Below are 27,852 nucleotides of genomic sequence, written 5' to 3'. Positions count from 1 at the left end.
TGTGTTAATCTGCAGATGAAATAATTGTTCACTCAGAAATCTAAACTTACTGAACAAAACACTACAAGAGCTAATAAATCAAAGTAGAGCTACAGGATATAAATACAATATCCAAAACAAATTTTGTTTTTATGTGCTATCAATACACAGTTGAAACTAAAATTCAATTTAAAATTTAATTAGAAAACATGAGGTTCTTAGAAATACTTTTAACAATAAAAATCTAAAACATCCATGATCCATATACTGAACACAGCAAAGCAGGGAGTAAGTGAAGCAAATTAAAGCGGGGGAAGCATGCCACATTCATGCATGGAAAGACTCAGCACTGCTTCCGTGGTCATCTTCTTCCAGGGAATCTACAGATCCAACAGCATCTCAATCAAAAGTGGGAGAAATGTTTGCAGAAATTCACAACCTGCTTTGATAATTCATATAGAAATGAAAATACTCTTAAAAAGATGTCCTGAAAAGAAACTGAAGACCAGCGGAGGTTTGGCACTGCCTTATTTCACAGCTTGTGCTAAGGCAGCAGTAATCCAGACAGGATGATGTTGTCATAAAGATGAACAGATCAGTAGAGCACTATGAACTCCAGAAACTAAACCCTACACTTTACTGCATTTGATTTTTGACAGGTCTGTGTAAGAAATTTAATGATGAATGGATAATTTTTCAATAGTGCAGGAAACAACTAGCTATTTTAATAAAAAACAAATGAAGTATAACGTACTTTACACATGATATACAGAAATTAATCAGAGGTTGATCAGAGACTTCAATATAAAAGGAAAAGCTACAGAATGCTTAGAAGAAAATAGTAGAATATCTGGAAGCTGAGGTAAACAGATTTCTTAGAAAGACTCAGAAAATACCAGTTATGAAATATTGATATACTGTATTTTTTACAAGAATAAAAATATTTGTTCCCCAAAAGATGCCAATATGAACATGCAAAAGCAAGCCATAACTTTGGTCAAATTATTTGCAATATATGTAGCTGATGAACCATTGCTATGAAGAACATATAAAGAACTCCTACAGTGCAATATTGAAAAGTCTCAATCTAAGAAAAATTGCACAAAAGACTTGAAAAGGTACCTCATAAAAGAACATAAAAGAATGGCTAATGAGCACATGAAACTTTGCTTGATCTTATTAGTCATAGGGAAATAGAAATCAAAACCACAATGAGATACCACGACACACCCACTGACAAGGTTAAACTAAAATTCTTGAATTTAATACTCAATCCTGGCAGTGGAACAAAGCAACCCAAACTCTTATAACTGCTGGCAGCAGTCTAAAATGCTCACAACCATTTGAAAAACAGTTTGGAAGTTTTTTTTATAAAGTTAAATGTACGTCTAACCTCTGACCCAGGAATCTCTTCCCTACATATTTGGTCGAGAGAAATGAAAATATATGTATTCACAAAAAGACACAAGAATTCTCGTAGCAGCTTTATTAACACTAACCAAACCCTGGAAACTAGAAAACAAATGTTCATCCATATGAGAGTAGATAAACAAATTGTGGCCTATTTCATGTAATAAAATATTCCTCAGGAACAAAAAGTAATAAACTACCTCTACATGCAACAGCATGAATAAATTTTATAGGCATTGTTTAGTGAAAGAAGTCTGGCACAAAGAATTAACACTGGATGTTTCCACTTACATGACTGAAAGATAGGTAAAACTAGTTGATGGTGATCCTGCTCAGAGCAGGAGGGTGTTCTGCCTGGGGAGAGCGCAAAAAAAAAAAAAAAAAAAAAAAAAAAAAAACAAAAAAAGGTCTGGGAAATGCTCCATGTCTTGATCTGCATGGCTCCATAGATATGTACACATCTGAAAAATCACTGAGCTAAACACATTGATTTATGCTTGTCACACATCTGACTGTGTATGTTTTATACCTTGATGAAAACATTTAAAGATATGCCTTAAACAGTGCCTCACAGCAGTTAGACAGGTTTGTATTCCAGGCACTTCATCTTTTCACATGAGAAGCTGGAAATGTCCAAGTCCAGCTGGAGTCCTTAGCTTGAGTTTTGATATACCCCCTGAGGGAGAGAAGCAGTGGCTAGTGACAGCAAGTGTCTAATCCAACCAAGAGTCCCTTCTGGGCCAGCCTCTGTGCCAGACACTGCAATGTCGCACTGCAGAAGAGCCGTGGGTGCTCAAGCCACCCAGCAGCATGGAATCCAGACAACATGGTGACAGGTGATGGTGATAGTCCAGCCAGTGACCAGAGTCGCAGAAGTCTGCAGCAACTGAGTAGTGGAGCTGGTGGCAGGCGGGGGCCTTAGGAAGGGTGAACAGTCTATGGCAGTCCTGACATCAGGAAGCCTGGAGCCCTGGGAGCAGGGCCGTGGTGCACAGTTGGACAAGTCACCCAGAGAAGACAAAGGGACACGATGGAGCTTAGTTTTGGAAATAGGCAAATCTACGGGGACACATGCCAAACTCTGGGCTCATGTCTGAAGAGCAATCTGTGAAATGGCTTTTTGTTGTTGTTGTTGTTGTTGTTGTTGTTGTTGTTGTTGTTGTCACAGCTATCATTAGTGAGTGTGACTTGGCATAAGTGATGTGACCAAACTCTGAACCACAGTTTCTTGAAGTTTTCCCTGATTAGGAAGTAGATCCATGCAGGGCAGCGCTACTGGAGGTGGTAGCATCAGTGTCATGAGTGAGTTTGTCATTCATTCCCTTCATCTTGCCAGCTCCAAGGCAGTGAGCAGACCCTACAGTCAGCTCAAATTGCAGGCTTCTTTGAGTCCCTGCTGCAGTGAGGAGCAGCCCGGAGCCCAGTGCTTTGCCACACAGCTGGCAACTTGATCACAGGACTAAGAACAGGGAACCAGTAACGTGGTCAGACCACACATGGCCCTCTTCTGCCTCCTGCAGAGCAGGGAGGTGGGGGAATTTCTGCTGCCTCAGGCCAGGTGAGGATCCATGGCTGCCATTGGCAACAGGCACTTCGGACCAAGCACACGGATGCCATGGAGCATCAGATCAGCATAGTACAGGGAAGGGAGCAGAATGGTCCTGTCTAGGGCCTCCCACTTCCTGGTTTGGCCCAGTGTGAGCACAGACCCTTGCCAGCATAGAGCCTGACCCTTGCCACTTTTATGACTTAGTGGAAATGAGAGGTAACGTAGCAACCTAGAGTTCCCCATGGAGCTCTCAGTGACCTACTCAGATCCCTGCTGTCTTCCTTCCCTGTTCAGTAGCACCTCAGGCAGTTAGAATAGCCTGGTTTTGTCATTGCTTTTTAATCCCAGGTGTTCATTCATCTCTTACTCACTGGTATCTCCCACCCTTTTCCTGACTATGTGCACAGGAATGCACAAATTGTCTACAGATTCTTAGCCAAAAAATAAGCCCTTTAGTGACAGTAAAGAAAACAAAAATGCATAGTTGAAATTTCAAGTATATATGTAAATAAGACAAAACCCACCTGTAAATATTTTTATTTCTACTGCCTAGGTCCTTGTTTGAAAAAAATGTTGCTTCTGGTGAGTTATGAGTGCTAGGCACTTTCGGAATTCCTGGGTATGAAAAAGAATAAGACATAACCCCCATTCCCAGGTATGGATGGGTGGTGATAATTCTGTGCTGGGAGAGAGTAGGAAGCAGAGAGCTGCCCATTTGTGGGTTCATGGATGAATGGTGACAGCCATGAGAATGAGTCCCAAATGACAGATGGCATTGTGTGCCATGTCCTCTCACCCCCAGGCAGAGGTTGGGCTGGATCTTTGAGGCAAGGCTTGGGGATACCAGTGAGCATTTGGTGCACTCAGCCAGGTGGCACTGCAGGTCACAGGCTAGAGAGAGCAGTGAGAGGCAAGTTTAACAGCTGGTGGAGCCACACTGGTGTGCAGCTGTGTACCCTGTACATGGGTCTGAGGACCTTCTACTTCCCCTCCAAGGTTGGGGGTGTGGCCTGATCACCTGTCACTAGTGCTGAGAGAGTGACCTCAAAGGGTGCAGGCCCACCTAGGATGGTAGCAGATGGCTGGAGAGGTGGCCAGTGGGGTTTGGGGACCTTTGATGGGGAGCTGGCTGAAGGAGGAGTCAAAGGTGGCCCCAAGCCTTGGGCTTGTACTCTAAAAGCATAGGAAGTCATTAGTGGAGTGCTTGCTTCGGCAGCACATATACTAAAATTGGAATGATACAGAGAAGATTGGCATGGCCCCTGCACAAGGATGACATGCAAATTCATGAAGTGTCATATTTTTTATGTCCTATGACAGAACAGAACCGGAAGATGACAATGTGATTAGATGTTTAACTACCCTAAGAAAAAGCTTGGTTAGCAAACTAGTATCACAGCATGATATGAAATATAATACAGCTAAAATTCAGGAGATTATTCTAAAGGTTATTAAGTTTTATTCATTTGGAACTATAAAAACCAATATTTAAAAGTATGTTAATTTTTATTTACTTTATTATATTGAAATTTGATATTATAATAATATCAATAATAATCATTATTTTCTGGTAAACTCATATGAAAAGTATTTGACATTTTATTTCTGTTAAAGAATGGAAAATAAATCGTATGTATTTTAAATGTGGAAAAAAAAGGAAATCATTAGTGGAGTTACAATGAAGAACCCAAGCGAGCCCCACATTTTGGTGGGTAGCACTTTCTATGCCAACTGCCTCTTCTCTGGCTTTGCCCCAGGTCCCCACTGGGCTGAGTTTTCTGCATACTGCGCTGTTGCCTTCACTCCTGTCCCACAAGTGTCTCCTCCAGCTGCCCCTGGGCCCCTCCCCAGCTGCACTGCTGCAGAGACTGAGGGAACAGAGATCTTGAGACATAATTCCTTCCCCATATTAAATGTACATTTTCTGCCTTATGTCAGCTTTAAGAAGTCACTAAGGGCAATCAGGTTCCATAGCATAGTCTTCAGCTGTATTCAAAGAGCGTATTATTGAAACAAGATCTTCCAGCTGACTGGACTCCAAATGCATGTTTTGGTGACTGTAAAATCTATTTAAAGCCTCTTGATTTCCCTCCTTTGATTCCTCTATCCACCAGAACACTTAAGGAGGAACATTTAAAATGAGGAAGCTGTTAAAAAAGGGAGAAAGTCTCAAGCACTTATTTACATATCTGTTGTTGGAAATTATCAAGATCGATTTCAGGAACCATAGAGTTCAAACATACACTAAATGACCAAAGGGAGTGTATCACCCAACCATCATTTTCTATCCCTGATGGCTAAGTAATGGAAAGCAGACTCTTCATTGGACATGAAAGGGAAAAAGGGAGGAAATTAGGAAGTAATATACTCAATTACAGCAGTCCTTTGCTGAGAACATATTGATTTCATGTTCTGACGATTGCAGTTAAGCTTTAACAGGAAACACTTCAGAAACAGCTCAGATCCAAAACGTGCAAGTTCCCACTGCATGAACCCAGGTGAGACAAACATGGTGTCACATCTCTACTAGGAGAGTACAAGGTCTTTGGGAACTATTCATAGTGCCAGCCCCAGCCCAGAGCTTTCAGGGCAGTGAAATAAGGTTGCAGGACCCCATGAGATCCCACAATTTCCCTGCAGGGAGAAGCTGACCAAACTAACGCTTATTATCTCTCTGCCTTCCAGTTCAGTTTCTTCCATCTCTACTCTAACCACCATCTGCAGGAGGGGTTTCCTTCATGTCTTTCCTCAGCACTATGCTGGATGCTGAGTAGTCTCAGTCCTGTCCTGGTCAGAGAAAGGCTCATACTGAGTTCGGCAAGGGCTTTGATGGATGGATGTGCCCATCTGAGGAAAGCCCACAGAGAGCACCAGAACCACACAGGGTCAGAGAAAGCTGTTGAGAGGCTTCTTGCAGGAGGTGCCAACCTCAAAAGGAGGGTGGAGGAGGGGAGAATTCTGGTGGAGAGAACTGCATGTGTAAATACCTGAAGCAAGGTGGTGGAGCTTGCTCTAAACTGACTCAGGGCAGGGCCATGTGTGTGTGCACAGAGCCATAAGTGCACACATGTCTTTTCATATTATTTGAGTATTTGCCCTGCACTAAGCGCTGTTGGTGAGATGCTCTCTCTGTAGCTGTGGACCAGACTGTCCAGTGTGAACAACAATGTGTGCTGTATTCCACAGCTCTCCTGGGGACAGGGAGCCCAGCTGGTTCACTAGGCAGGTCATACTTGTGGGACACAGGTCTGTCTGTATTCTAGTATGTGACCTAGGCACAGTCCTGGACTGTCTAAGGCTCTTCTGTAAAATCAAAATGTCTTTCTTACATACAACCTGCACTGTAGAGCGCATGCTTAGTATTTGGAAGGTGCTTAGTCTGTTGCAGCTGCTGAACCACTTCATACGATCACAGCACTTGTAACCTTTGTACTGTGTGTCTCCAAGAAAATGTGTTGTGGATTACAGCATTGGCCCTCAAAGAAACCTCTCCCAGACACTGTTCGGCCTACTCTGCCCAAGGAACTACCGCCTACCACACCTGTGGAGCTGGGGATGACAGGCAAGGGACTCAGTGGGGGCAGCAAGGCAGTGGAGGAAAGGGCCTTAGATTTAAACCCTGAGAGGTTCAGCATCTTCTGCAGCCTGAGACCAGTCAAGAACCCTATAGGTGATCCCAGTTCCCTGGCCTCCAAAGCCAGGAAATGTCCTTAGAGGACATGCACTGATATCTCCCACTGAGGGAGAGGAAAGGACTCCACTTCCCACAGCTGAGCAGGGGAAACCAAGTTTGATTGGGAAAAATACATAAAGAGAAAAGGGAGATATAACTCATCATAGAATAATGAAAGAGGAAGCAGTTGAATTAACCTAGGAAAAGAGACAGAAGGATCAACACAGGAGAAAAGGAGAAAGAAGTACAGAAAATAAAGTACAAAAAGGGAGAGGAAAACACCTAGAAAGACCCTCCAAAAATAAAAATACAGAGACACAATACAGAAAAATTAAAAATATAGAAGAGTGAAAAAGTTGAGTAAGTAAAGCCATAAAAAAATGGGAACAGAAAGAAAATCTCACCCAGATATGTGTGTATGTGTATGCACATGAGTGTGTGGTACATATGTAAAAGGGAAAGAAAACAGAGAGGAGAAAAATAGACAAAAAGAAGCAGGTATATAAAGACCACACACACACACACACACACACACACACACACACAAACAGAAGTCAAACAGGAAGAAAGGGAGCAGGAAAGCAGTTATAGGAGCCAATCAGGTAAAGACCTTTCAATATAAAGACCACACACACACACACACACACACACACACACACAAACAGAAGTCAAACAGGAAGAAAGGGAGCAGGAAAGCAGTTATAGGAGCCAATCAGGTAAAGACCTTTCTTGACTCAACCCAGGCAGACAGAGAATCCCAAGCAAGAGCTTCTGAGAGGACTGAGGAGACCCTGGAAGAGACAGCCCTGTGTGTTTCCCACACCAGCCAGGGCCATCACAGGAGGATATGGGCAGCACCCAGAGGACACCCAAGGTCCCCTGCCAGGGCTAAGAGTAAGGCATGGAAGGGGGTGTGCAGCAGAGGAAGGAGAGGCCAGGTATAAACTTCTGGAAGAGACCTTGCTACACCAACCACAGAGGAGAAAAAGAATGAGAAAGAAAAGAGGCTTTATGGCCTTATAGTCCTGGAAAATTTGGCTTGCAACACTTCCTGTTACTTCATGAGGTGGCGGTTGGCTGGGAAATTGTGGGGCGTGCTCTCCCCACACAGCAGGCCCCATCTGTGGATGGGTCAAGGTAGCTCTCCTGAGGGAAAGGGCAGAAAATGGAAGAAATTGTAGTTTGAGCTACTTTTGCTTTTCTCTAACAAATAGTTTAAAATGGCTGCATATTGTTTTGTACTCTACATTTGATGGGTATCATTTAAGAGAGATGGTACCTCACGTGTGCCATAGAATCTGCTATCTAAGCTCAGTAAGGCCTCTGTCCCCTTAGAATGAATGCAATTAATGGTCAGGAAAGGAATCTTTTTTCTTTCAGATTCCACCCTCAAACCACAGTGAGCTTAAAAGGGAGAGGGCAGATTTAAGTGTAAAGATAGTAATTCAAAGGTCATGCAAATAGATTTGGGGCTGGGTACAAAGGAAGAAATTTTGTAAATGCTACCAAAGACAGGTTTAAGTAGCATAAGTGGCAGAAATATGTAAGTAACAACATTGAAAAGGCCTGATGCATCTGACAGAAGACCCCATGTTTACGCTTCTTTCTGCTTGACATCCTACTAAAAAGGAGGGTGTCCAAGTAAATAGCTCACGGAAAAAGTGTTGGGGCAGAAAAGCACAGTAAGGATAGGCTGAAGTGTGCCTGAGGGAATGAGGGGGAAGAGGGCCCTCCATGGGAATTAACAAAAAGGCATGGTGGACCTGGAAAGGGAGCAGGAAGGAGGACAATGGCCAAGAGGGACTCTGAGCCCATCAGGATGGCTGGAAAACATGGTGGTCACTGAGCACAAGGCCAGGGAATGACATGGCCATGTTGGAGAACTGCAGCTGCCACTGTTAGGGAAGTCACTGCAGCAGCCTGAGAATGGCTCTCTGGAGGGAAGGCCAGGGGTTCCCCATTGCTTTGCAGACTAAAAAGGGAAATCCCAAGGCTGTGATGGTGGAAGGGGACATGGCTAGGGAATGAGAACTTGGTAAAGAGGAGCTGAGCATTCATTCACCCAAGTAACTGCCCCCTAGTTCAGGCATATGCTGGTGCCAAGTAGACCCCTCCTCACCACCGAGTAGGTCAGGAAGGGAAAGTAATGCTCTTTAAACAGCTAGAGGAGGGAGTGTGTATCAGCCAAGATGCATGACAGCAGTGGATTAACTGCATTGGGGTTTATTCTCTCATAATGAGAAAATAAAGGTGGGCAGCCAAGGACCCCTGCTCTGGCTCAGAGACTGAAACAGGGCACAGCCTTTTGCTGCCCCCTCCCACATGTTGTGAATTAAATTGTGTCCCTCAAAAAGATATGTTCAAGTCTTACCCCACAGAACCTGTGAGCACTGATTTACTTGACAATGAGCCTTTGCACCTATAATCAAGCTAACGAGGTCATACTGGAACAGGGTGAGCTATACTCCAATATAACTGCTGTCCTCATAAGAAGAGAAGGGACACACACAGAGACCCAGGGAGAAGCCTTGTGCCCACCAATGGAAGCAGAGAAGAGTGGTGCTGCTGCCAGCTGAGGGGAGGCGTGCCAGAGATTGGCTGCAACCACCAGAAGCTAGACAAGGAAGTAGGAGCCTTTGGAGGAGGCACGGCTCTGCTGACACCTTGATTTCCAACTTTCAGTCTCTGGAGCTGTGAGAGAATACATTTCTGTTGTTTCAAGCCACTGAGATGGTGGTTGTTCATTACCCCAGGCCTGGAAAAGCAACACACCTCCATAGTGCAGCTTCTCACTGTTCTCACAGCCAGGAGGTGGGAGTTTCCAAGCAGGAAAGGACACAGAGAAAACTGCATAGGCCAGCTTGACTGATCTTTTTTTTTTTCATCAGGAAAATAAATAGCTTTCACAGAAGCTACACCCAACAGACAGCTCCCTGCTCTCATTGATCATGGAGGTTACATGTCCAACTCTAGCAGTAGGCATGTTCGCCAATTTTGAGTGTATAATCCATGAGTTTTGACAAATGTTTATGGCACTATAACCCCCATGGCATTCTAGATACACAACATTTCCATCACCCCAAAAGGTTCCACTTTGCACATCCCTTCCCCTGAACCTAATTCCTGAAAAAGAATGATATATTTTTTTGCTATATATTTGCCTTTTCTATAATTTAGTATAAATAGAATAACATAGCATGTAGTGTTTTGTATCTGGCTTCTGTCACTGAAATTGCTTCTGAGATCCCTTCCAGTTCTATTCGTGTGTCAGCAGTCCATCCCCTTTCCTTGGTGCGCACGTGCAGATGCATATCATTTGCTTACCTATTAACTATCTCTGGATACTTGGATTGATGCCGGCTTAGCCATTATTAAAATATCTTCTTTGAACATGTGCTTTTATTTATCTTGTGTAAATACCTGGGAGTGTAATGGCTGGGCTCTAAGGTAGATATGTTTCCATTCATAAGAAACTGTCAAACTGTTTCCAAAGTGATGGCTGCAACATTCTGCATTCCCACCAGCGATGACTTCCAGTTGCTCGCACTCTTGCCAATACTCAGCAGAGTCAGTCGTGCTCACCTTAGGCATGCTAGTGGGTGCCAAGTGATATATCTCACTGTGGTCTTAATTTGCATTTCTCAAATCCTTTTCATGTGTTTATTTTCCATTTCTTTTTCTTTTTTTATTTTATTTTATTTTTTTATTTTTGCATGAAAGAGCTGTTCACATTTTTTGCCCATATATTTATCTGGACTTTTTTCTTGCTACTGAGTTTTTATAAATTCTCATAGAATTTCTTGAAGTGATTGTAAATACTTTCTCCTAGTCCTTTTTTTGTCTTCTCTCAGTAGTGCATTCAAAAAGAATAGTTATAGTTTTGATGAAATTGAAACTTTTTATGTCTTATCTTACAAAACTTTGCCTCCACCCAAGGTGACTAAGATTTTCCCCTATAGTTTCTTCTAGAAGTTTTATATATTTAGCTCTTACATTTGGATCTATGAATCACTTTGCATTGCTTTTTGTATATGGTATGAAATAAAGGTTGAAGTTTACTTATTTGTTTTTGCATGTGGTTGCTAAGTTTTTCTAGTGATATTTGTTGAAAAGACTATTTCTTTTCTAGTTACCTTGGCACCTTTGTTTAAAATGAATTGACTGCTCTATTTCTGTGGCTCTATTTCTGGATCTTCCTATTTGTACCACTCACCTGTATTTCTATCCTTATCCCAGTACCAAAAACCGTCATGTTTTCTACAGCTTTAGAAGGTCTTGAAGTCAGGTTATGCAAATCTTCCAACTTTTTTCTTTCAAAATTGTTTTGACTATTCAGAGCCCTCTGTATTCCTATACAAATTTTATAATCAGCTTGTAAATTTCCACCAAAGCAGGCAGTCCACTATGCTTTTGATTAGCTTGTGCACTGAATATAGTGCTGATCAAAGTAAGAAGTGACATTGTAGCAATATCAAGTTGTCTGCTCTATAAACATGTATTCCTTTTATTTAGGAGGTCCTTTTAAATATTTTTATCTGCATGTGTAGATTGTATATGGATTCTATAAAATGCACTATAAATATTTCATTTTTTGATGTTATGGTAATGACATTTTTATTTCATGGTTCCAACTAACTATTCACTGCTGTAATACAGAAACACAACTGATTTTAAATATCAGTCTTATAACTTTGCTTATTCATTTATTAGGTCTAATAACTTTGTACATAACCCTTAAAATTTTCGGCCAGTTAATTATGTCTTTTTCTTTTTTTTTGGTACCGGGGATTGAACTCGGGTCCTTGCGCTTGCAAGGCAGGCCACTGAACCACTGAGCTAAATCCCTGGCCCAATTATGTCTTTTTGAATGAGACCAGTTTTACTTATTCCTTTAATATTTTTTGTTTGTGCCCTATGGCTGTGGCTAGAAGCTCCAGCACAGTATTGAGAAAAGCGATAGCACAGACATCCTCATCTTCCTCTTCTGAGGGTAGAAGACCTTAGTTGATTTACCATAAGTACAGATTAGCTTGGGTTTTTTGTTAAGATTCTCTATAGGGAATTCACTTGAGGTTCATCAAGAAAAGAAGCAGGGGCAGGGATTTAGCTCAGGGGCACCGCATCTGCCTCGCAAGTTCAAGGTCCTGAGTTTGATCTCTGGTACCAGAAAAAAAGAAAGAGAAGAAAACAAGGGGTGTAGATGTGACCACTCTTCATGAGGAAGGTGTTTCTATATATCTTTAGTTCTGTGTTTGAGCTGTGTGATGATTTGTTAGGAAATAAATGTATCTCTTAATTAGACACTTTAAGGATGGAATATGGTTTACATAAAATGTGACCATGTGTGCTAATGCATCTTCATGAACAACGTGTTTTGGAGGTGGGTTTTGCCAGGAACCCACACACTCACACCCTCGGTCCATTTGGGAGGTAGTGTAGCCTATGGTTAGAAGCAGAGGTGCCCAGTCCCGACTCAGCAGTGCAAACGTGTGCAGGTTATTCAACCTTTCTGTGACACAGTTTTCTATCTGCAAATTGGAAATTAACAATGTCTGCCACCAGGGCTTCTGAAGACTAAGTAAACAAATGCAACGAAATACTTAAAGCAGTGCCTGGTGCATTTTAAGACTTAGTTTGCATAAGGCTATTTTACACACAGGTTTTCAGCAGCAGATTTACTGCCTAGAGTAAAGGACTGCATCATTTTAAAAGTCCTTTCTCCTGAAACCTCACGTGAACTTTTTTTTAGGGTGGGAGAGTTGATTTCCATTGTTTTACAATATTGTTTGCACAGTAAGTACATATAAAATCTTGTGCATTGCATAGGCACAATAATTATGGGCATGTCACTATGGCATATAATTATGGGCAGTGACATTCTTTAAGTTGACTTTGTCTCTATGCTTGGAGCCCAAGACAGAGTTTGGCTTTCTGATATGTTTATTTGGACCGCTTGAGAGTGGAAGAGAATGATACCACCACACTGTTTTGGGGTCAGCCCACCTGGGTATATAGACCATGGTACAAGTCAGCTTCATCCTATTTTTTTTCTACCCCTAAATTCTGTTTCAAAGACACTGAAGCTTCTCCATCAGCTGCTTTGCTGCACATCTGCCCTACTGAACTTACCTTTCTGTCAGTATACTCTGGGGCCTTGGTGCTCCCCTTCCTGCCTAGGTTGGCTATGGAGGTGGACTAGCAGTCTCTTGCCAGCAGGGATGGCCTGTCCTAGTGTCCTGTAGCAGCACTGGGATGGTGATCTATAAGGGAAAGCTCCTAGGAGCTAGATAGCCAAAGGCCTTCCCTCCTTAACTTGAACTTGCCTTTTCCTTTTCCCTTGCACTTTTTGAGGGCTGCCATCACAGCAGGGTTTGCAGAGAGCCCTCTGTTTCTGTTTCTGGGGACTCTTCTCCTGCCAGTTGTCTGTCCTTGGTTTTCTCTTGATCAAGCCAGTGAAAAACTTACTCTAAGGTTTTTTTGTTTTGTTTTGTTTTTTAATTAAAAGATGTCCTCAGGTCTACTGGGACATATCTACACCATGCAGATCCTGCCTTCCTTGCAATGGTGAAAAATGTTCAGTACATGCTTAGCAGAGCTTGTCACCAGAATTTCCTGACCTTATCCTCTTCAGTGTGGTGGGCAGAGTTTCAGGACCTCCTTCCAGAACTTCCAGGGATATTTGCCTGGCTCTTGTCTTCCTTCCTGCTATAGATTCTGAGCAGACCTCTCCATGGGCATGCTTGTTTCTGCCAGGCCTCCTCAGTAGTAATTGTGAGCCAGTGCAGAGAGATATTGATCCAGTAGTGAGAAAGATGTTGTCCTTTTCCTCGACTGTCATGAGATGCCCCATTAGGTGGGGGAACTCAGAGCACACATGACACTGTCCTCCAAACTGTGCCTGCCTGCCCCAGGTGATCCTGCTGAATTATGCATAGGCAGAGGCTTTCTGCAGTACTGTTTTTCCACTAGAGGACAAAGTGCTCTATTATAGGAGACATTTTACATAGCAAGACCTGCCAGGCCATGCAGAAACTGCAGAGCTACAGGGAAGCAGGCTACTGTGCAAATGAGAGGATTCATCAGAGTGTGAGTTAAAAACAAATGAGAAGTAGGGACACTGAGTCTGACTTTCTATTTGAGTGTTATTGCCTTGAACACAAAAAAGGCAAATGTTTAAATATCAAACCATTCAGTTTCTGAAACAAAGAAAGTCAAGAGGGAACAAAGAAAAAAGTCAGAAGTACCAAATTTAATTCTTTTTCTATGGTCAGATAAGGATCTGCCTTTAACTCCACCTAAATGACTATGACTCCCAGCTTCATGATGCGGCATCTTTCTCTTCTTTGTGTGTTTTCTTCATTCTAATTTCATTGTGGTTGTACTTCCCCACTTCCCTCCAACTGAAAAACAAAGAAATAAGATTCCTTTCATTGGAGTAAGTGAAAGATAGTCTTATGCAGAGGAGAGACACAAAAAGGATCTGTTGGAAGAATAAACACAAACATACTACGGATTATGTTACTATCTCATCTCTATCGATAGACCGAATACCTATTCTATATCAGACACTACCAAATGCCAGTTCCTGAGATATAACAGGTGCTCAAAAAGCAATTTGAAGACCAGTGGAACCCTCTAATTATAATAAAAGGAAGGAAGGAAGGAGAGAAGTGGAAGTAGACTTTCTTTGGAGATTAGATTTAAATAGTTTTCATCTTAGAATTATTCAGGCAGTGAGTGATCCTATTAAAGCAGAGTCACTTTATCTGCATGTGTGTCTCTGTGTCTTCACATTGTTTCTTGAACATCTGTTGTTACCTTTCAAGGATTGACTTTGGCTAGCTGCCATGTTTGATATGTGAGAAATTGACATAAACATGGAAGCTGGACTCACCATATATGGTTTATGACATTTATTCAAACAAGCCATTTTTGTGTGTCAAAGTCTGCCTTACAAAAGGCTTTGTACCATGCCCATGCTTAATGTTGTATTGACATTTTAGTGCACGTGTGGTCTATCTGGCTACTGAGTTTGGTTCTCTCAGAATATCACCAGTGGCTATTTTTCTTCCATCAATTTGACAGGTGGTGACCAAGAAAGAGGATTTCTTCAATGCCTGGAACTTGTGTCTGCACCACATCACTTCCTTGTCCCTGGCCCACACTCACAGAGGTCTGTTGGCTTTTGTTGAATATTTGTCTTTGGGTGGCTCAGGGCTCTGTGGGTTATCTGTGAGTGCGGCTGCAGAGAAAGGACAATCCTCACACCAAGTTGAATCTCATGTTTTGCTTAGGGCCTCAAAGACTTGAAATTTGTCATAAACCAGGTCCCAGCTTCCTGATCTCCCACAGATCCCAACACTAAACCCATCAGGAACTATTCACTTATTACAGCCTGATAATTGCAAATGGCACCAGACAGAAGCCAGTTGATAGGACGCTGGCCGCTCTAAGGTAGCCTTCTGCCCAACAATGACTGTCATTCCTGAGGAAATAAATGGGAGAGTACATGCACAGGTGAGGTAGGGCTGCTTTGGCCAGGCTACCCCCTGAGGAATTCTAAGTGCCAAATCTACTACTTTAACTTAGTCCTCAAGTTAGCAAGAAACTAGGTCAGCCTTTTAAATCAGTCATTCTCAGCACTTTAGCTCTCCAGAGGGCTTTTGGCAATGTTTGGGAACATTTTCAGGTGTCTGAGGCAGGCAGTGTAATTGGTGGAAAGAAGCCAAGGACTCTGCCAAATATCCCACAGGGCATAGGCAAGTGCCCCACAACTAAGAATTATCCAGCCTGATACATCAGTAACACTATATTGAAAAATTTGAATATTTACTTTGACCTCAAAAGACCAAAATAAAATGAAACATTAAACACTAAGTAAGAGCCATAACAAACTGTCATTGAAGTTGTTATTTAATCTCAGAAATCACTGTTTTACTTGCCATCAGGACCCTACCACACAGGAGATTATTGAAAGAGAAAGGCCAGGGGCTCACTGAGCTTGTTTCTGTGTGGGGTTTTCCATCACAACAGGCTACTACCAGCCAAAGAAAGCAGAGTTGGGTTTGGTCCTCACTACACCTGATGGACCAGGCTTCAAGTGCATCTCGGACTCCATCTCCTGGGCAGAGACCCTTGAGGGGGTCCATAGGAGTCAGTGCAGGTATTGTGGCCAGGCACCCAGGAATGCCTCCCCATCCTTTGTCCACCCTCCCTCCCCAACCATGTTGTTCCAAAGGAGCCAAGTGCCTCTACACTAGCTACAGGAAGGCCCAGCACTAGTCCCATGGGCTCCTGAAACAAAGAAAGTGTGAGTTTAAAAAATGTCACATGTGCTTCATGTTCCCCACCTAATGGGGTATCTCATGACAGTTGAGGAAAAGGACAACATCTGTCTCACTCCTGGATCAATATCTCTCTGCACTGGGAGCTTGGGGCTGGGGCAGCCTGTTCTCTTCCCTCCCTCTATGGACCAACTCTAAAATAGTCTCATGAAGGCTTAGATGAAAACATGTTGGAAGCCCAGGTTCCTCATGGGGGCAGGAGCAGGAGGCCTAGGGACACACCCTGGTGCCACCTTTGCACATACACAGTGACTGCAGCTGACCCCTAGAGTACATGGCCACATTTGGCTTCCTGACTAGGACTGAATTCTGCCAGTGCTCCTCGTGGGAAAGAGAGGAGCAAGGAGAAGGGCCATGTGGACCAGGGACAGGCAGAAAATTCACTCCCCTACAAGTTATTAAGATACAGTGTGAGGTCTCTTTCTTTGCAGATCCTGACATTTGACCTAAACACGACAGTATGCCAGGCTGAGGGAAACTGAGTCATTTTAACAGGATTTAGCAATAACTGCTACATAAACCAGAATGTCACTTTGTTTATGCAAGTCATAGGCCAAGTGCCAAGTCATCAGCATAGACTTTGTCTCCTCCACGGGTGACTCTTCGTGTAGAATTACATGCAGCAAGTCACGTCGTCTGCCCAGCTCATGCCCTCAGGCCTGGCTTGAGCTCTGAATGTCCACTGCTCCAAATGTCCTGGAGCCCACAGGCAAGCTACATTCCTGCCTTCATCAGCAGGCTATGCCTAAGAAAGTTATGGGACCACTCTTCTCCTTTGGAGGGTAGTTCCTATTTGCTGATCAGATTGAAACACCTGGGACTTGAAGTAGTGTCCAAAATGCACATCCCTGTCAGAGGCAGGTATACCCTGGCCTTTCCTCCATGTGTGTGGACTGCTGCTGGCTTCCCTTTCAGGACCCAGAGGCCCAGGTGCTGGGGTTCTCCCTGTAGGCCCCAGTGTGTGGACCACAGATACTTCCCATCCTGTAGCATGAGGACCGACCCTATGGACTCCAGAGAAAAAAGCTTCCAACTGTTCAGAGATGTGATTACATTTGAGAAGGGATGGAGTCAGAGACTCACCACACGCTTGCCTCCACCTGAGAAATACAGCAGCTTAGCCTCCAGGGCTCAGTCTGATTCTGAAGAGCATAAATGAGCCTACTGTGAGGACTGAGAATGCCGGCTCTGGGTTCAGGTCTTATCGCTACCTCTGCCATCTGTGTGACCATGAGTGAGTTACTCAACTTCTCTGAGCTCCAGTTGCATCCTCTTCTACAGAATGGTATTTATCTCTTGGTGCTGCTGGAAAGATTAGATGAGATTATCCTCCAATGTCCTCACCTTACTGTCTGATTCAAAGTTAGTGTTGAATTTTTTTAAAAATGTGTAAAAATGATAATTACTACTCTATGAAGCCTTAGTTCTTATAACCAAGGTACAACATGTCATACTTATTCCTTAAGAGGATGAAAAAGAGAAAAATTAAATAGATGATGTCTTGATGTGTGAGGCCTTAACCCCGGGAGGAAATATGAAGGACGATGTCACTGCAGCACTAAAGAAATACAGGTTGATTCTGAGCCTCTAATTGGTGAATAACTGCACTAACAAAGTGATTGGAAACTAGCCTTAGGTTCAAGGTTGGATGAAAATAACTTAGATTGATAAAGGAAAGGAAGAAAAGTAGTAAGTCCAAAGACAGCATTAGAAAGCCCAGGAATAGTCCCTCTCTAATGAGGACAATTGGGCAGATACACGGTGGGTTCTGAGGGTAAGGAAGCACTGAGCATGCTCCAACCAGGGAAAAATGCAGTCCCTGCGTCATCTGCTCAGAGAGCCTGCTGCCCTCTGGCAGAGGCCTCTGGGGACAGGAGCAGATGCAGAAGAGCCCACCTCTCCTTAGTGACAGAGCCCAGGTGTTGCCTTCGGAGACTGGCAGAAAGAGCACACAGAAGACCTTAACATCACCCCAGATGAAGACAAACTCAGAATTGAGCCATTTTTATTAAGAACAAATAGAAAAAAAAGCTTCTGGCATCAGTATCTTTTTGTCACCTGAAGACTGGGGAGAAGCATGTTTGAAATAAAAATGTTAAGCAGTCTCTAGTGGTTTCTCTAGTGGGATGGAACCATTACAATGATAAATTGTTATTTTTCTGTGATATACATTTTTATCTTGCTCCAGAAATAGCAGCTCTGAAGCCTGGTGGCGTCTGAGCCCCTGAGGGTGTACCAGTTCCTAAGGAAAAAACTAAAAGAAAGAAAGAAAGAAAGAAAGAAAGAAAGAAAGAAAGAAAGAAAGAAAGAAAGAAAGAAAGAAAGAAAGAACCTAAGCACTTTTTACTAAATAAATGGTATTCACCCTTTTCCAGCTCAGTGCAGAATTGTTTCTTGCTTTTCTCACTCTGCCAGCTGGAAAGCAGTTCTCGTTATGTATCAAGAAGTCCCTTTTCTGGCTCTTAGTAAAATGCCTAATAATTTAGAATGCTTATGTTAGGAGCAGGTTGTAATTATAATTAGAACATATAATGGTATGGATTTCAGCCTGTTGAGGATTAATTTCAGATTCCTCTCAAAGATATGTGTGTTTTGAAATGAGACTTTCTTTGTTAATAAAAACATGGTCACATGCGTTATTAAAATGTTACTTCTATATTTTATCCATTAGTGCCTGTTCCAATATTCTTTATGGGATTATGATTTTCCTCTGATTCATTAATGAGGGTATCCTTTATACAAACTACATTCACTTTGTTTTAGTTTTGGCATTTGTCTTCTATGAAATTATGGAAATATACTTACCACCTGCTTGAATTTGCATTACATTATGCAAGCTCAGGAACATTAAATGCCTTAAATTTAAGCGGAAGTCCTGTGTGAATCTGGGTACTTGTTATCCCCTTATACTCAACTACTAAAGTCAACCACGACCCCGGGTCCTCCCAGCTGAAGGGCAGACCAATGTGGGATGGAAACAGAAGTTACAAGAGAACATGCCCTGCACTTTAATGTCAGGTTTCTGCAGTGAGGTGAGGTTACTGCCAGAGGTAGGGGTAGGTGTGTACATGACGTTCCAGCCCATACCAGCTGGAACAAGTGAGCTTCCCTCCCCACTTGTGCTTCTCTGCTGGTGGGGCAAGCTTTAGAGTGTTTCCTTGTGTCTGAGGGAAAAAGCAAGCCCCTGTTCTGCCTCCCTGACCACTGACCCCTCTCTTTGACTGGGTCCCATTAAACATATGGGCATGGAAGCCAGCCAGGGAGGGGGTCTGGACAGCCAAAAATGGGCAGACAAAATTCATGCCACATCCTGGCAGACCTGGCATCAGGAGGCCCCAGCACTGGGAGACAGTAAGAAAGTAGTCTGTGATCCCAGTCACAAGGCAAAGTCCTGGGCCTGAGGACAGTCCCAGTGGGAAGGAACTCTGGGAATGGAGGATCTCCATTTCATCTCAGTCCCAGGGTCAAGAGCAGCTGGGTGAATACTGGCATATTCGCAAGGAGCCAGGGAGTCCAGGGCCTATGGACCTCTCATGCTAGAAGTCTGGGAAGCCCAGAAGGCAGCATGTGTGGGAGGATAAGAAGTGAGAACGGGCCGTCGACTGCCCTGCAGCAGTGCTTCAGGAGACCTGTGACACCTGGTGATGTGGAGGCCAGCTTCTGCAGGAGCACGGGGTGCTTTGTGAGGACACAAAGGATGGTTCTTCCGAAAAGAAGAGGGAGGAGAAACTGGACAGGAGTTGAAGTGTGATGATGTGTAAAGGCTTGGCAGGACATGCACATTTGCCAAATTGAGTTTGATTTTGTGCAAATCAGATAGACATGGTGAAAGAAAAAGTTTAAGATCACAGACTGCTCATGTTTAGTGATGTGCCTAGTCTCTCTTCATCTGGGGACTGCATAACCAGAATGTTCCCAGGGAAGAGCCCCCTGTCTGGCACCATTCGGGATGTGGCTCTCTGTTCCAGAGCTGAGTTTCTTTCTAGCAGCCTCGCCTTTTTCCCTTGGCCGCATTGGTGACCTTGATGTCAGGGGCTGCTGGACCCAAGGACTCTACATACTGTTTTCTGAAGAAGTGCAGACCCACAGTCATCCAGCACTTGGGAGCCTGTCCCTGGGGACTGCTGTCCTGAGAGGCTGTGACTCATTCTCTTTGGAAGGAAGTGACCATTTGTGAGACAGTCTGACCACAAATGAGCCAATAACTCTGCTTCAATGGAAAGAAGGGAAGACCAGGAAGAGTGTAACTCCTGAAGGATATTGTTCTGTGGGAGCCTATCAAGAACAGAGCAGAGCTACTCTACTGGACTCAGGCTCTAAGGAAATGTCTCTTACCCTCTGGGCCTGGCACCTTGGCAGAATGTAATGATCACAGCCGTCTTTATGTGAACATTTGTTCTGTGCCAATATCATGTTGAGAGCACAGTACTTGTAATTTGTTTAACTTACCATTCCACAGTAACCTCACAAAGTCCATTGAGGAAACTGAAGCACAGAAAGGTTAAATAAGTTGCCAAACATCACACAGCTACAAGAGACAGAGGAAGTTTCAAACCCCAGGAGACCACTGCCTACATGGCAGGGCCCATAGTACTTGCTGCACTGGAATCTGACAGCTCAGCATTGCTAAAAAGGCAAGAAAAATAAGCCCTCCCCACTTTAAATGTGCTTTTGCTCTTTTGTTTCCCACTATGTGATTAAAAAATAATTGTACCTGGCATGATGAAATGCAAAGATCTGGTCAGCCTTCTCAGCTTATTTTACTTTTACTGAAACCCAAGTCATTTCAGAATTAGGTTAGAGCTGTACCCACACTGGTGAACAAAAATAAAAATAATACAAAGTAAAGAATAAAGCCTAGTTTGTACTGAGTAACTATATATCATGAGTTTTCAATTAGGATTAGGTTTAAAAACATAGCCATTCATAGTGTGAATAAATTTAGGAACTCTTATCATAGCAATACTGGGCATGATTTTATATATTTTTTAAAAATCCCATACCACACATTGTAAAATTAAACATGCTTGCAATATAAACATACATTTAAATTTGGGCTTTAAAGGACGTGTTCTAATCTCAAAAACATTTAGCAAACCACCTTTGAGTTCACATGAGCCACCCACACAAAAACCAAAACGAACTACAGAAAAAAAAACAAAACAACTGTCTGTTGACAGCCAGATTTTCTTTCAGCTCTTGAGTTTTTCTTCTATAAATAATCTGTATGTTTCAAATGTGACCATTTTCTTCAACAGTGCCTCCTGGCCTGTTCTCACTTTAGTGTGTCTTAAAAACAAGAATTAAATGTGTAAATCACAGAAACTATTAAGTTTTTGGAAGGGAGCTCTTTAGGATACATGCTTTTTAGATATCCAAAGTGTCAACCCAAAGCATTAAGATGATGTATTCTTTCTTCGGTGCATCTGTTTATCTTTTGTAAGATCTCAAGTTTGATAAATCACCAGAGATAAAAACATCGTTTTAAACTTATCATAGATCCCAAATGCCAGGAGAAAAAAATAGTGCTGTGTCTTCTCACCATGAATTTACCTCTCTCCTTGCTTATAGCTTAAGGATTTTATTTGCAAAGAAAACATAATGCTCTATTAACTCGAAAATGATGGCTCTTATTCAGAAACATGAGAACTGAAAAGAGAGAAAAAAAGCATTCATCCTCACATATAATCATGTAACAAGTTTTGATATCTGCTTAAAGTGGCATAGAGTATTAAATAATGAAAAAGATCACAAGATAACTAAAACAGAGGTTTTCATCAATAGTTCACTTTCTTCCACTTAGAACTCCTGATCTGGTATAGCAAAATGGATATCGAATACTTGATAGGGAACTTTTATTTAACATCAATATAAAGAGAAATTGGTAAAACTATCTTGGTTCCCCATCCCCTGCTGAAAATCACTCAGAAATTCTCTCTTAATGAGCAGCTTAGATAATCAAGAAATCCCCTTATTTTTATAAATTTATGTGACAATTCTTCTGTGTCCAAGAGTATAGGAAAAAGTCTTGTGGAGCTGCTCTCCACTCAGCTCTTACTGTGAACTGGAGAATCAAAGGGTATGCATCCACAGGCAAAAAGTCAACACACCATGGCAGGAAAAAACTGGCATTTAAAATGTTCTCAGTAAACATCTTTAAAGCTGTTTCTCAGTATGTGAAACAGTTTCTTGATGTAGTGAGGATCAGAGATTCTTGCCCAGTGAATATTTTATTGTTCTTCAGCTGTGAGCAGGTTAAGACAAATTAAATATCATGCTAACCCACTCCAGGGCTGTGAGGATGCAGCTGAGCTTTTCTGATAATTACTACAAAGAGATATTTTGCGGAGATGCCCAGCTTCTGTTGTAAATGCCTAAGGTCCCAGCTGCACTGGCCCAGTGCAGCTGTGACAGCTGACCTTGGTTAGCTCTGGTCTTTCCTCTTGCACAGCATTGGCCCTAAGGAATGGAATTGAGGTGTTGACTAAGATGATGGGACCAAGACAGCAGAACATCCTGGAGAAGTCAAGACTTGTTCCAACTCTCAAATTCCAGTGGCTGCCTAAAGAACCAGCATTTGAGCCACAGAGCTAAGCATCTGCATGCACAGCTGGCCTTCAGAAACAGTCCTGATGTGAAACATCCCTTGTCACTCCTGCGTTTACCCACCTGCATTCAGTGTTTGTCAAGACCTGCTGTGTGCTAGGGACTGTGCTCAGCTCTGGGTCTACATGATCCAGTAAGCAACCATCCTGTTTCTCCACGAACAACAGTAAACCCCAGACAAGAGCTGCCTGATACAAGGTGTCCTAGGAGAACACAAAAGGGACACAGGTCAGATGGGATGCAGGGTGCATGCCACTCCCAAGAGGCCTTGGGCAAGGCAAGTAGCATTTGAGACCTTGCTTTTCAAGGGCAGTCTAGAGTCACCTAGATGGCAGAGGTGGGAAGGACATTGCAAGCAGAGAGAAGATCAAAGAGTGAGGCCTGAAGCATATGAGTGATTGAGGAGGACACTTATGGCTGTGTGGCCAGGATACAGGCTGAGGTGCAGGGCCCACATGGTATGGACATCGAGGTCCTACAAGGCCTGTGTGTCCCGATGAGGAAATGTTGATGTCAATGTCCACTGTCAGTAGGGAGCCTGGGAGAGGCAGGGCCTGGCTGGGCTGTTGGAAGCTTTTCCAGCTATGCTGCTCTGCTGTTCCTATTTTAAATATACACCCAGTTCACAGCTTGTGGTTTTCCAAAATCAGTAACTCCTGTTCCCCTGATGGGTGATGGGGCCTCAGGAGCATCACTGTTGGAACTGATTTTCCAGACTGGGGTGAGGGGCTTCGCAGAGGGAAGACTGTCATGGCTGGTGATGACCATGCTAGGGAGAAGACTTGGTGATCCTGGCCACCACTGTGGCCATCTCTGGCTCTGTGGCTTGTCCTTCAGCCAAGCCTGCAGCAGCCCTAGGAAGCCACCTTTGCCATGGTGGTGGGACCATGTAGGAGAGTTAGAAAGTGCCAGTCCAGGGAGGGTGGCAGCCTCCCACACACAGGAGCTCCAGCAAAGGGTCCAACTGAGCCAAGGGGATGCCCTCGTTTGCCACGCTGACTCTGTGAGGAAGTGGGTGACCAAGACTGTGCCCAAGCCTGAGTCCAGTTGGTGCTACTTGGCACTCTCCACCAGAAAGCACACTAAGGAGGAAGATGCATGTCAGGGTGCAGTACCCTGTTCACTGAGAGTGAAGCTGCTTCTCCCCAGGCTTTTCCAACGCCGGGCCCCACCCCCAGGGTACCACCCACACCTAGGACTTGGCAGCCACTTACCCACATCTCACTCCCCTGCCTCGGACTAGGTCAAGGCTTCCAAGATGTCAGCGAGACCCCATCACCATTCCCTCCTCAGGAAGCTGCCAAACTGGCACAGTGCCTGCCTGGAGAAGTATGTTCTCTGTCGGCACATTTCCCTTCTTTCAGACTTCAGAGGAGTGGGGAAAAGAATCTTGTTCGGTGATTTGTTTCCAACATTTTCAAACCTCCTATTTGGAAGAACTTGGGCTCAGATGATCAGAAGACTACAACACTTTTCAATGTAGGAGAGGGAATGAGGTGTGAGCACAGGCGTCCTCACGTACATAGGATAGGTCGAGCCCATGGGAGAGACATGTGCTTGCCAACATCACAGGACTCCATACAGGCTGATGGGAGACTTATGAGTCTTCATCTTGAAGAATGAATAGGAACCCACAGTTGAAGATGCATTAAGGGAAGAGGACAAAAGAGGAGGTGACAACGTGATAGGCTTGTTCATGGGATTCAATGGGCCTGGTTGTTAGAAGGGAGGTGTAGTGGGTAGGGAGACCAGTAAACAATATTGAAATGACAAGACAGGGAAGGTGGGCCAGGTGGGCCAGAGTGCTGGATGCTGCTTTGCCTGCTGAGTAGCAGTGGGAGGCCAGGAAGAGGCCAAGCTGGACAGGCAGGACCCTCACATTCAGAATCCCCGAAGGGAGCTATTTCTGGTTTCAGGAGACCTGATGCTTTGCAAAACAGACCCAGGGTGGAGAGCAAAGCAAGCAGATGTGGCCAACAAGCCAGAGGACAAAGCGCTGGTGGCACCAGGGACTAAAAGGAGGCTTTATGCCAGAGAAGCAGAGGCCCGGTCACCATGTTAGAGGAGGCTGCCCCTCAGTAAATGCTGCAGTCCCAGAACACGTGGTGAAACTTCATCACAGACTGAGGGCTTGTGTGCCACAGCTGGGGCACCTTCTGGCCCCTGTGGGCTCCCAGATGTGAGGACAGAAAGAGAAAAGGGCCCCCCACACATGCTTCACTGCTCTCTGGAACAGAAAGTGTGAGCTGGTGACAGAGTGGGCTGAGGGATGGCGCAGAAAGCCATGGCCTCCACCCACTCCTAGAGGTCCCCTGGGGTCCCCTCTACACTTTCCACCAAGTCTCAGGGCAGAATGCCAGATTCACCACAACTCCTGCTGCCAAGGAGATAGTTGGCCCTGCTCAGACTTTGCTTTAATTTGTTTTTTCCCTGCAAAACAAATCCTCCACCCATCTCCATTTCCCTGTTAGGCTGTGAAGAAGTGAGTAGGGGACTTCAGAAGCCTGGAACAGTGACAGCTTTGCAGCATGAGCTGAGGCACCACTGTCACACACAGCAAGAGGAGAGGGCTGAGGGATGATGGACTACAGTGCTGCACCTTGTGCTGCAGAATCAGTGGCGACAGGAATTGTGATGAGGGGACCCAGGATCTTGGGAAGAGGCTGTGAGCAGAGGACGCTGCAGCCACAGAGGGCTGCCTGGCCCATCCTTGACTCCTCCTGGTGGAACCATCTGTTAGGGGGAAGGGGGGCTTCCCATTTCTGTCACCTAGGAGAGGAGGCTGGAGTCTCCCTCATCTTCACTGTAGGTAGCGTGAAGGTGAAAGCCGCATTCTCATGCAGCCACATGACGTCCCTTCCCAGGGATGGGGACAAAGACCCTAGTCCTGAGGGGGCAGTGAGCTGTGTTGCCATGTCAGTGCTTCCTTTTTTGGCAGGAGTCCTGTGTGGGACCAGACAGGAGCACACATCAAGCAATGGCTGGAGGAGATAGATGGTTCCTTCCTGCCTGGTGAGTACACATGGCTTCCCTCATGCACAAGGCCAGGTTCCAATTTCACAGCCTTGGGCTCCTCCAAGGTGACTCTGCAGCACAGGGAAGCAACTACCCTGGGCCACCTTCTTGAACGCCAGTCCCATCCCACTCCACAGGGACCCTCCAGTCTAGACACCAAATCTGCCCACAGCCCTGCACACAACTGCCCTGGCCACCCATCTGGGTGGCTCCCATTGCAGCACTTTGCAGGGAAGAGACTGAAGCTATTTGGGCTGGAAGAGCCAGGGTGTCAGGGACCCAGGAGAAGCAGGGTGAAGACTCCAGGTAGGGTTCCCTGGCCCCACAGGAGGATGCAGTGGGAAGAACAGCAGAGCAGGGTTCTGTGCTGCTCAGCTCCTGGGGTAGGGCGCCTATCACCCACTGCCCTGCACTGCGATTCTGAGACAGGTTTCTGAGTAGACAGCCCCGTGGGTCCTGGGTCAGGATCAATTGTAGCAATAGATTCCAGTCTTACCAGCAATATTTTAGGGGGGAAATAGCACAATGGTAGCATTTGGTTTGTGTTGTTTGTCCCCCTGATTTGCAGTGTCATAATGAAATTTATTCCAGAGGCAGCCCCTTCCTTTGGTTGTAGGTGTCTTCCATTTTGCAAGGTCCTATCTCCCATGTGAAGTGGCACTGAGGAGGTGCGGGGCAGGGTGACCTGCCACCCATTGCAGCTTAGTCAGAAAGGGAAACACATGTTTCATGGCGGTCTGCATTTTTCTCCCCAAATGACCCATTTTCTTTCTTTCTTTTTTTCTTGAATTAGATTATTTTCACCCTTATGCTTTCCCCTCACCTCCCCCAACAACCACAAGGTCTCTTGTCCCTGTCTTGCCAGGCCCTTCTTTGCATCACACAGAGATGAGGAAGTTTGCTCAGGAAGCAGGGAACTCTAGGCACACAGCTGGAACCCTCAGTGTCCCCAGATGAAGACACCAGAACACCCAGGGCAGTTAAGACCCTGGCGTGGCCTTAAGGAAATGATCCCACCTGGAGTCTCTTTGGAGAAAATCATGCCTACAGTGGGACCTCATGTGTCAGCAGTGCTCATTTTGTAGAAGGTCTGATTCTCTTTATTATTTAATTTCTGTTTTTATTGGTCCATGTTTGCAGTACATAATAATTTCATTCACTGGGGGAGTTGGTACATGTACACAACACAGTTTCTTTTTTATGGCCCCTCCCCTTCTTTCACTCTCCTTCCATGTCTTGGTCTCTTTCCATTTACAAAGTCTATCTCACTGATTCCTGTTATCTGTCTTTTACTTTGCTCTTTAATTTATTTATACTTTGGGTTTCTTATATAAGACAGCCTATGTGATATTTAAGCTTGTGTGTCTTATTTATTTCATTTAACATTATCATTTCAAGATGCATCTATTTTCTTACAAGGTTTTTGTTTTTGTTTTTGTTTTTGTTTGTTTTGTATCAAGGGTTGAACTTGGGTCTTTATGCTTGTGAGGCAGGCGGCAGAACCACTGAGCTAAATCCCTAGCCCTCCATTTTCTTACAAATGACTCCAATTTATACTTCTTTATGGAAAAATAGTACTCCACCGTGTATAAATACCACACTTTCTTTATCCACGCATCTGTTTGTAGACACGAAGGTAGCTTCCAGGATTTAACTATTGTGAGTTGTGTTGCTATAAACATGAGTGTGTGCCTTAGCTCCTATTCTTGTTGCTGAGACAAAATACCTGACACCCAAAGTTAAAGGAGGAAAGGTATATTTAGCTCACAGTTTGTAGAGGTTTCAGTCCATAATCAGCTGGTTCCTAGGCAGGGTGGCATAGCAGAGGAGCATCACAGAAGAGAAACAGTCCATGGTGGGCAGAAGACAGCAAAAGCAAACCAACAAGCTTCTTTCCGTCCTTATATTGTATCCAAGCTACTGGGATTAGGGTAGTACCAAACCAGTCAGTGGGATGATTTAGTATTCAGACACCCTGAATCCCAGCATCACATACACTAGATTCAGCCACCTCTGAAAAGGCCCCACCTAGGACCACATGAATCCATACGGGGGCCACCAAGACACAAGCTGTAACAGTATACATGGATCACTATGATAGTTTGTCTTATTCTCATTAGGCAGCCAGCCTCTGGCACCAGCCACAGAGGTGGAGGGAAGCTGATAGCATAGATGCTTTCATTTTGAGGGGTTTTTCCTCATTTAAAAGTTGGGGGAAAGTAGGGTGAGCATGAAATGTCTGCTTGCCCATCTCAGAGAGTGGTGCTTCTCTCGGT

General features: G+C 44.2%; 1 protein-coding gene and 1 non-coding gene across 2 annotated transcripts in view; both read left to right on the top strand.

Moving 5' to 3' along the window:
• Acoxl (acyl-CoA oxidase like) overlaps positions 1-27,852 on the top strand; it is a 315,344-nt gene that overhangs the window by 222,270 nt on the left and 65,222 nt on the right. The window contains 1 exon segment of the mRNA XM_033761482.1: positions 14,697-14,784. Within this exon segment, the coding sequence (XP_033617373.1) occupies positions 14,697-14,784 (88 nt within the window).
• On the top strand, positions 4,139-4,245 carry LOC117285421. The gene has a single exon (XR_004516454.1). It is a non-coding gene; the product is annotated as a U6 spliceosomal RNA (small nuclear RNA).

This window comes from Fukomys damarensis, unplaced genomic scaffold (assembly GCF_012274545.1).
Source record: "Fukomys damarensis isolate Sample0158 unplaced genomic scaffold, DMR_v1.0_HiC HiC_scaffold_9, whole genome shotgun sequence".
In the NCBI taxonomy this organism is placed as follows: domain Eukaryota; kingdom Metazoa; phylum Chordata; class Mammalia; order Rodentia; family Bathyergidae; genus Fukomys; species Fukomys damarensis.
Note: the sequence above shows the minus strand (reverse complement) of the source record. Positions and strands in the feature narration are given on the sequence as shown.